Raw genomic sequence first — 9947 nt, 5'->3', positions numbered from 1 at the left:
ACATTTTTGCCATTTTAGAATGTTACATTTAGCCTTAGAATGTAAAATTTTTCCCATATTAGAATGATACATTTTGCTATAGAATGTTAAATGTTACCTTAGAATGTCACATTTTTGCCATTTTAGAATGTTACATTTAGCCTTAGAATGTCACATTTTTGCCATTTTAGAATGTTACATTTAGCCTTAGAATGTCACATTTTTGCCATTTTAGAATGTTACATTTAGCCTTAGAATGTCACATTTTTGCCATTTTAGAATGTTACATTTAGCCTTAGAATGTTACATTTTCCCCATTTTAGAATGTTACATTTAGCCTTAGAATGTTACATTTTCCCCATTTTAGAATGTTACATTTAGCCTTAGAATGTCACATTTTTGCCATTTTAGAATGTTAAATTTTGCTTTAGAATGTTACATTTTCCCGTTTTAGAATGTTACATTTTTGCCATTTTAGAATGTTTCATTTACCAATTTTAGAATGTTACATTTACCAATTTTAGAATGTTACATTTTGCCATAGAATGTTACATTTTGCAGTAGAATGCTAGATTTTCCCATAGAATGTTACATTTAGCCTTAGAATGTTACATTTTCCCCGTTTTAGAATGTTACATTTAGCCTTAGAATGTTACATTTTCCCCGTTTTAGAATGTTACATTTAGCCTTAGAATGTAAAATTTTTCCCATATTAGAATGATACATTTTGCTATAGAATGTTAAATGTTACCTTAGAATGTCACATTTTTGCCATTTTAGAATGTTAAATTTTGCTTTAGAATGTCACATTTTTGCCATTTTGGAATATTACAACGTTTCTCTCTCTGCTGTAGAAAATCCTGATGATGATTCCCACAGAGGAAGAGACGCAGAAGATCCAGGAGGCTCAGCTGGCGAATCCTGACATTCCGCTGGGCAGCGCAGAGCAGTTCCTGCTGACACTGTCCTCCATCAGCGAGCTCTCAGCGCGCCTGCAACTCTGGGCCTTCAAACTTGACTATGAAGCCACCGAGAAGGTGAGTGAGCGCTTGAGTCTCTAACGCTCACCAGAGCTGCATTTATTTGATCAAAAATACAGTAAAAACAGTGAAATGTTAAATAACTGTTTTCTAAGTGAATCTCTGTTAAACTGTAATTTATTTCTGTGATGCGCAGCTGTATTTTCAGCATCATTACTCCAGTCTTCAGTGTCACATGATCTTCAGAAATCATTCTAATATGCTGATTTGCTGCTCAAGAAACATTTCTGATTATTATCAATGTTGAAAACAGTTGTGCTGCACAATATTTTGTGGAAACTGTGATGCATTTTATTTTTCAGGATTCACAGATGAATAGAAAGTTCAAAAGAGCAAGATTTATTTGAAATAGAAATCTTTTGTAACATTATAAATGAGTTTACTGGCACTTTTAATCAATTTAATGCATCATTAATAACCCTTTTTAACAGCATAGTATCCGTCAGTACACACAACTGTGTTTTTCAATATATTTCAAAATTGACAAATTAATTAATTAAAGTTAAATGCAGGGTTATTATAGTTAACTAAAACTAAAACCATAAAAATATATTTTTGTTACTTAAAATAAAATAAATTTTAACTTGAATAAAATATTTTTTTTTAAATTTCACTTTGAAATAAATGTTTAAATTTTATTTTAGCTAGTTGGCAAGGAAACATTTCTCAATTAGTTTAACTTGATTTACTAAAACAACTAAAACTGAAATAAAAATTAATAAAAACTTATTTAAAAATAATGCTAAAAAATTACAAAAGCATGCTACAAAATGACTAAAACTTTTACATTAAATTTTACATTAAAACAAAATATAAAAAAAATAAAATTCAAAATATGAATAGAAACTATAGTAGTGTAATAAATTACACTGATTACACATATAAGACGTATGAAGAGCACGGCATGATCAAACACACAGATCAATGTTTTGAAAGTCCTACAGTGTTACACTTACATTAGTACTAATATAAGTCTCCGCTGACGTGACGTTTACACGCTCTCTTTACCTGCAGAGGTGAAACCGTTCCTGAAGACGGTCAGAGGCCTTTAAACACAGAACATTCCCATCTCTCTCTCTCTCAGTGAAGTTTCCATCATTCCTCTGGTTGTCGTGTTTTATCTTTCCTCTGACGCAGGAGATGTTTTCAGTTGTCCTGATGGAGGGGAACATCGTGTGCTACAACCAAAAGACTCAATAACCAGAAACACATTTGTTTTCTCCTCCATCTAAGATCCTGAAGACACAGGGAATGTGGTTTTTCACAGATCTGTACTTGCTGTAATTCATCTGCTGAAGATGCTGCTTCATCTTTCAAGCTCCGTCAAAAAAACGCCAGGCATTTAATAAGTTAATTAATCATCAGGTTATTGTAGTTAACTAAAACTAAAATCATTTAAAAAAAAATATATATATTTATTTAAAATAAAAGTGAACTGAAATTAAAAAAATTTTTTTTTTTTTTTTTAATTTCAATAAATAAAAATTTTAACATTTTTCACCCAAGGCACCATTTCTCATTTTAATGCATTTGAACCTGATGTGCTAAAATAACTAAAACTGAAGCTTAAATAAAAATTAATAAAAGCTGTATAGACATTAAAAAACATAAATAATAAAAATGACAAAAACACACAACAAAATTACTAAACTTTAACTGAAAAGCACAAAAACTTTAAATAAACTTTATCTGAAATGAAATATTTTAAAAATTATTTAAACAATCTTATTTAATTTCAACTAGTTGCCAAGGAAGCATTTCTCATTTTTGATGTACTACAAATAACTAAAACTAAAATAATGTTAATAAAAACTATATAGACAAAAATAATAAAAATGACAAAAACACACAACAAGATGACTAAAAATGTAACTAAAATTAAAAAAAGGATAGAAACCTTCATTACTTGAAATAAACTTTATATGAAATAAAATTTAAAAATTCTCAATTCCATTTAGTTTAACTTGATATACTATATAATTATAACTAAAACTGAAAAAATTTAAATAAAATAAAAACCACATAGACATATTACAAAAAAAAAACACAATCTAGTAAAAATGACAAAACTAACAGAAAATCTAAATATAAAAACTGATTCAAACTTTTAATAAAACTAATAGAGGCTCTAAATGACGGCGTTAATCGTGCAGTGTTTCCGGTTTGACAGGAAGTGGCCGAGCCGCTACAGGACCTGAAGGAGGGCATGGATCAGCTGGAGAAGAACAAAACGCTGCGCTTCATCTTATCGACTCTGCTGGCGATTGGAAACCTCCTGAACGGCTCCAACGTGAGATTTCAGCACTGAAATGTGTTATTGATTTACTCAGTCTGTACTTTATAGACAGTGATTGTTTGCGCAGGCCAAAGGCTTCGATCTGACGTATCTGGAGAAGGTTCCTGAAGTGAAGGACACGGTTCATAAGCAGTCTCTCCTGCATCACGTCTGCAGTATTGTGGTGGAGAACTTCCCCGACGGCACAGACCTGTACTCTGAGATCGGCGCCGTCACGCGCTCCGCGAAGGTAACACACGCACCGCACACGCGTGTTCCGATGCTCCGTGTTCTGATGCTGTTGTGCATGAACGTGTTTAGAGAGACAGCTGTGAAGTGCAGGGTTATTAGCGCTAACTAAAACTGCAACCATTAAAAAAAATTGTTATTTGAAATAAAATAAACGTTAACTGAAATAAAATAATATATACGAAAACTTAAACTAGCTTTATTTGAGGTTCATCAAATACATTTACATTTGTTGATTTAGCAGATGCTTTTATCCAAAGCGACTTATGAATTAAGAATAAAAATGTATTAAATAAAATAAAAAGTTATCAAATAAAAATGGAAATTAATAAAAACTATTTAGACATATTTTTTAAAAAATTCTAAAAATTGTGAAAAGCTCACAAACGAGGAATAAAAATGAAAAAAAAAGATTTAAAAAACGAATACAAATGAGGAAAAAACTTGCAAATGTGGAATAAAAATATATTAAATTAAATACAAATTAATAAAATGGAAATAAAAAGCAATAATAAAACTGTATAAACATATATTTGCCATTGAATGTTACATTTCTGCTATTTTGGAATGTTACAATCTAAACAAATCTAACACAAATGAGAAGAACTTGCAAAAAAGGAATGAAAAATTATTAAATAAAATAAAAATTACTAAACTATATAGACATTTAAAAAAAAATTGAGAAAAACACAAACGAGGAATAAAAATGAAATAGACTATTAAAATAAACAATAAAATTTTTTTTAAAATGAATACAAATGAGGAAAAAACTTGCAAATGTGGAATAAAATATATTAAATTAAATACAAATTAATAAAATTAAAATAAAAAGTAATAATAAAACTGTATAAACATATATTCGCCATTGAATGTTACATTTCTGCTATTTTGGAATGTTACAATCTAAACAAATCTAACACAAATGAGAAGAACTTGCAAAAAAGGAATGAAAAATTATTAAATAAAATAAAATTACTAAAAACTATATAGATATTTTTTAAAAAACAAATAAAAATGGTGAAAAACACAAACAAGGAATAAAAATGGAATAGACTATTAAAATAAACAATAAAAAAGATTAAAACACAAATACAAATGAGGAAAACACTTGCAAATGTGAAATAAAATATATTAAATTAAATACAAATTAATAAAATGAAAAAAAATAATAATAATAATAAAACTGTATAAACATATATTCGCCATCGAATGTTACATTTTGCCTTAGAATGTTACATTTCTGCTATTTTGGAATGTTACAATCTAAAAAAATCTAACACACATGAGAAGAACTTGCAAAAAAGGAATGAAAAATTATTAAATAAAATAAAAATGACTAAAAACTATATAGACCTAGAAAAAAAAAAAGACAAAAACATGTACTAAAACTTGAATTAAAAAAAATTATAATAATAAAAAAATATATATCTATAAAGAGCTAAATCAAAATATTACTAACTGTAATAATAAAGTATAACAGTACATGAATGCAGCTGAAGTAACGCTGGTCCGCAGGTGGACTTCGACCAGCTGCAGGAGACTCTGACTCAGATGGAGTGGCGCTGCAAAGCATCATGGGACCACCTGAAAGTCATCGCAAAGCACGAGATGAAGCCGGCGCTGAAGCAGAAGATGTCGGACTTCCTGAAGGACTGCGCCGAGAGAATCATCATCCTCAAAACTGTCCACCGCAGGATCATGAACAGGTGAAGAGTCAGATGTTTGTAAGTGTAACAGTGGGAGCTCTGTTACATTTGATCCGTGTGTTAAATCACACGAGTACAGACTCAGTGGGAGTGGGTTTTAATCGTGTTTGTGTGGCAGGTTTCACTGGTTTCTGCTGTTCCTGCGTCAGCCGGCGTACAGCGTCCGTGAGATCAGCGTGACTCGGTTCAGTAAGCTCCTCAGTGAGTTCGCTCTGGAGTACCGCACCACTCGCGAGCGCGTCCTGCAGCAGAGACAGAAGCGCGCCGATCACAGAGAGAGGAACAAGACGCGAGGGAAGATGATCACAGACCTCAGCACACAGGTGAGATACACACACCTGCACACAAATACACTGTGGGTTTTATTAGGATTCTTTGATTTTTACTATGATTTAGTTTTATTCTACATTTTAATTTTTATTCATTTTAGTAAGTGTTTTATTTTGATTGTTTTTACATTTTTTTATTTGACATTTTTATGGGTTTAATAATTAACGCTTAATATTTTATTTTGATTGTTTTTATTTTTAAAATATTTATTTTAATTTTTACATTTTTATGATTTTTATTTTTTTTTGTATTTTATTTTTGATTGATTTATAATGGTTTATTTTATTTATTTTTATGAATTTTTAGTAAGTGTTCTATTTGGATTTTTTTTATGATTTATTTTTATTTTACATTTTTATGATTTTGATTTTTTTTGTATTTTATTTTTGCTTGATTTGTAATGATTTCTTTTATTTATTTTACATTATTATAATTTTAATAAATTTTTATTATTCTATTTTAATTGTTTATTTTAAAATGTTTTATTTTTCATTTGTATGATTTTAATAGATTTTTGTTTTATTTTTATTGTTTTTATTTTAAAATGATTCATTTTTGTTTTACATTTTCTATGATTTTAATATTTTTTTAGTATTTTATTTTGTTTGTTTTTCAAAGTTTTTTTTTACACTTGTATGATTAAAATTTTGAGTGATTTTAAAATGATTTATTTGTATGATTTTTGTATGAATTTACATTCATTACAGTAAATACATCTTCATTTTTATGATTTTAATTCATGTTTAATAAATGTTCTTTTTGATGTTTTTATTTTAAAATAATTTCTTTTAATTTATACATTTTTATGATGGCAAAACCCTATCCTAAACTAACCCACCCTTTCACTTTTCAGATCAGAGACGTGTTTTCTTTAGTGTGTTAAATGCACAAGCAGCGATCCTGATTTGTTACAGTGTAAAGAGGAACATGATCGCTGCGTAACAGCTCAAATGTGTTTTCACACTTTTAATGCCAGTTAGCTTTAATGTTCCCTGCAGGCCTGAAGAATCGCTCAAGGATTCGTCCAGTATGCCGTGATTATATATTTGAACATGTGCAGTGTTTATTCTGGCCTCTTCTGCTCGTCGTTCACTCACCGCTCCATTCACATCTTCACAGTTTGACAGTTTCTCAGTGCTTTTTAATGGTGGAGACGCTGTGTGCTGAAATCCCAAATGAGATATTGCTTAACCTAACTTCACTTGAGTGAGTTTACAGCTGTTTAAAGACTGAAATAACAATCACGAGTCGTCGCATGGAGAAACAGCGCCATCTTTAGGAGCAGATCTTTTGGATTCTGATGTGAGGAGAAAAGTACGGTGGCCGAGAAGTGCAAAGCAAATCACGAAACAAAGCTGGTTACAATTTTTTTACTTTCTGTACATCTTGATTGACAGATGTCTCGTCCAATCAGTGATAAGTATTCAATTTGCAAACAATACCTAGCTTTTCTGTTTTGTCTGATTTGTCATTGTGTTTTCTGACTTGTTATTTTGTTTTCGAATTTGTCATTGTGTTTTCTGACTTGTTACTTCTACGGCCACCGTAGAAAAGGGCATGAAATGTTCTGAATCCCCTCAGTGTGCTTTGAGAGGTCACATACAGGACCTTATTGAGAGTAGTCTGTGTTGTGAGGGCATGGCTGTTTTAATTATTCTCTAATGAGTCTTGATTGTTCACTTTATTTTATCTCATAACACTGCTGTGATTTTATTCTCGCACTGAGAATCAACAGGACTATAATTTTTATCATTCAGTGATGTGGGCGGAGCTAGAGTTGTTATCATTCAGTGATGTGGGCGGAGCTAGAGTTATTATTCAGTGATGTGGGCGGGACAGAGTTATTATCATTCAGTGATGTGGGCAGAGTTAGAGTTATTATTCAGTGATGTGGGCAGAGCTAGAGTTGTTATCGTTCCGTGATGTGGGCGGAGCTAGAGTTGTTACCATTCAGTGATGTGGGCGGAGCTAGAATTCTTATTCAGTGATGTGGGCGGAGTTAGAGTTATTATTCAGTGATGTGGGCGGGACCAGAGTTGTTATTATTCCGTGATGTGGGCGGGACCAGAGTTGTTATTATTCAGTGATGTAGGCAGGACTACAGTTGTTATTATTCAGTGATGTGGGTGGGTCTACAGTTGTAATTATTCAATGAGAGGGCGGAGCTAGAGTTATAATTATTTAATGGTGATTTTTGAATTGTTGTATTCATATCAATAGAGTTTGAATTATTCAGTGATGTGGGCGGAGTTAGAGTTATTATTCAATTATGTGGGCGGGACCAAAGTTGTTATTATTCAGTGATGAGGATGGAGCTAGAGTTATTATTGCAGTTATTATTTCTACAGTTGTTATTATTCAGTGATATGGGTGGGACTAGAGTTGTTATTATTTAGTGAGGTGGGCGGAGTTAAAGTTATTATTCAGTGATGTGGACGGACCTAGAGATGTTATTATTCAGTGATGTGGACGGACCTAGAGATGTTATTATTCAGTGATGTGGGCGGGACCAGAGTTGTTGTTATTCAGTGATGTGGGTGGAGCTAGAGTTGTTATTATTCAGTGATGTGGACGGACCTAGAGATGTTATTATTCGGTGATGTGGGCGGGACCAGAGTTGTTATTCAGTGATGTGGGTGGAGCTAGAGTTGTTATTATTTAGAGTTATACAGTGATGTGGGCGGAGCAAGAGTTGTGATTATTCGGGGCTGTGGGCGGGACTAGATTGATGAACATTCATAAATCTGCTCGTATAATAATCAATAACACACTACTTGAGTCTGTAGGCGGTCTGCTGATGGTTGATTTCTCTTTTTCATACCACAGACGGATGATGAAGAGGACAGTGAGGTATGAGGGTGTGCGTTTGTTCTGCTCTCTGTCTGACGAATATTAACCCTTCATGTTTTAATGGCTTGTTAAAGCTCACAGCGTCACTAATCGTGTATCAGTGTATAACCCTGTTCAGATCTGCACTTGTGCTCTCATGTGTGGCATTTCTAAACTGGAATTGCTCAGCGGTGTTTTTGTCATGATTTGGATGGTGTGTATGTGTGTGTTTTAGTCCCCTCAAAATTTTTCAATAATTTAACAACACATTCACATTCATGGTTCTCTGATGTTGTTTAATGGTCACATTGATTGCAGGTAAACAAATAAAATATTTGAATATTAAATACTAAAAATTTTACAAACATTTAGTAAGTGTTTTACTTTTTTCTTTATTTTTTCTTTATTTCTTAATTTTAATTTTTATGATTTATTTAAATGTTAGTATTTTTTTTAAATAATGTTTTAATTATTTTTATGATTTTATTGTTTTATTTTGATTGTTTTTATTATAATGTTATTATTTTAATTTTACTTTAGTACTTTTAATTATTTAAAGTTATTAAATTATTAAAATTTGTTTTATTTACATTTACTGAAGTGTTTTAACATTATTTATTTTTGTTTTTATGATTTATTCAAATTTTAGTGAGTGTTATATTTTGATATTTTTATTTTTAAATTATTCATTTATTTTAATTTTACATTTTTATGATGTATTTAGATTTTAGTGTTTATTTTGATTGTTTATTTTCAAATATTAATATATTTTATTTTACATTTTTGTATATATTTAAATTTGTAGCTTTTTTATTTTGTTTTTACATTTTTACATGTTTTTTATTAACATGTTTATGATTTTTTTTACATTTACATTTTTATGATGTATTTAGATTTGAGTGTTTATTTTGATTGTTTTTATTTTCAAATATTCATTTATTTTAATTTTACACTTTTGTATATATTTAAAATGTAACTTTTTTATTTTGATTGTTTTTACATTTTTACATATTATGAATATATATTTTTATGATTTATGAACTGTCACCTCATGAACCCCAGTTTGGTAAACCCTGTTCTACATTACTAGAAAAAACCAGCAGCTCAGATCATCTCTAAATGTGTTCCTGTATAATCAGTGTCTAGTTTGTGATGGTCGGTGTGTGTGTGTGTGTGTGTGCAGGCGGGTCGTGTGTGTGTGAGCAGTGGCGGCAGCAGCAGTACCGCTCCCGCTGTCGACCCGCAGACAGAGCCGCAGGGTTTATGTCACGCTAAGGACACAGCTGAACACGAGCAGATGAAGGCCGTGTTGAAGAGTAGTCTGCAGAGAGGAGACAGCGACAGCACCAGCACCGGGATGACGGGCCTGAGGACGCGCACACGCACACGCGCCAGCAGAGGTCACACACACACACACACACACACTCACTCACTCACTCACTCACTCACTCACTCACTCACTCACTCACTCACTCACTCACTCACTCACTCACTCACTCACTCACTCACTCACTCACTCACTCACTCACTCACTCACTC

The 9947-nt window shown here is 31.6% G+C and overlaps 1 protein-coding gene across 1 annotated transcript in view; it reads left to right on the top strand.

Moving 5' to 3' along the window:
* Positions 1–9947, top strand: part of fhod3a (formin homology 2 domain containing 3a) — a 75227-nt gene that overhangs the window by 62400 nt on the left and 2880 nt on the right. Inside the window, exons 17-23 of the mRNA XM_016494066.1 lie at positions 834–1016; positions 3190–3309; positions 3383–3544; positions 5059–5249; positions 5368–5572; positions 8406–8429; positions 9592–9808. Of these exons, the coding sequence (XP_016349552.1) occupies positions 834–1016; positions 3190–3309; positions 3383–3544; positions 5059–5249; positions 5368–5572; positions 8406–8429; positions 9592–9808 (1102 nt within the window). The remainder of the gene's footprint in view (positions 1–833; positions 1017–3189; positions 3310–3382; positions 3545–5058; positions 5250–5367; positions 5573–8405; positions 8430–9591; positions 9809–9947) is intronic.

This window comes from Sinocyclocheilus anshuiensis, unplaced genomic scaffold (assembly GCF_001515605.1).
Source record: "Sinocyclocheilus anshuiensis isolate Anshui unplaced genomic scaffold, SAMN03320099.WGS_v1.1 scaffold2100, whole genome shotgun sequence".
Lineage (NCBI taxonomy): Eukaryota > Metazoa > Chordata > Actinopteri > Cypriniformes > Cyprinidae > Sinocyclocheilus > Sinocyclocheilus anshuiensis.
The sequence above is the reverse complement of the archived record's forward strand: the minus strand, read 5'-3'. Positions and strand labels throughout refer to the sequence as shown.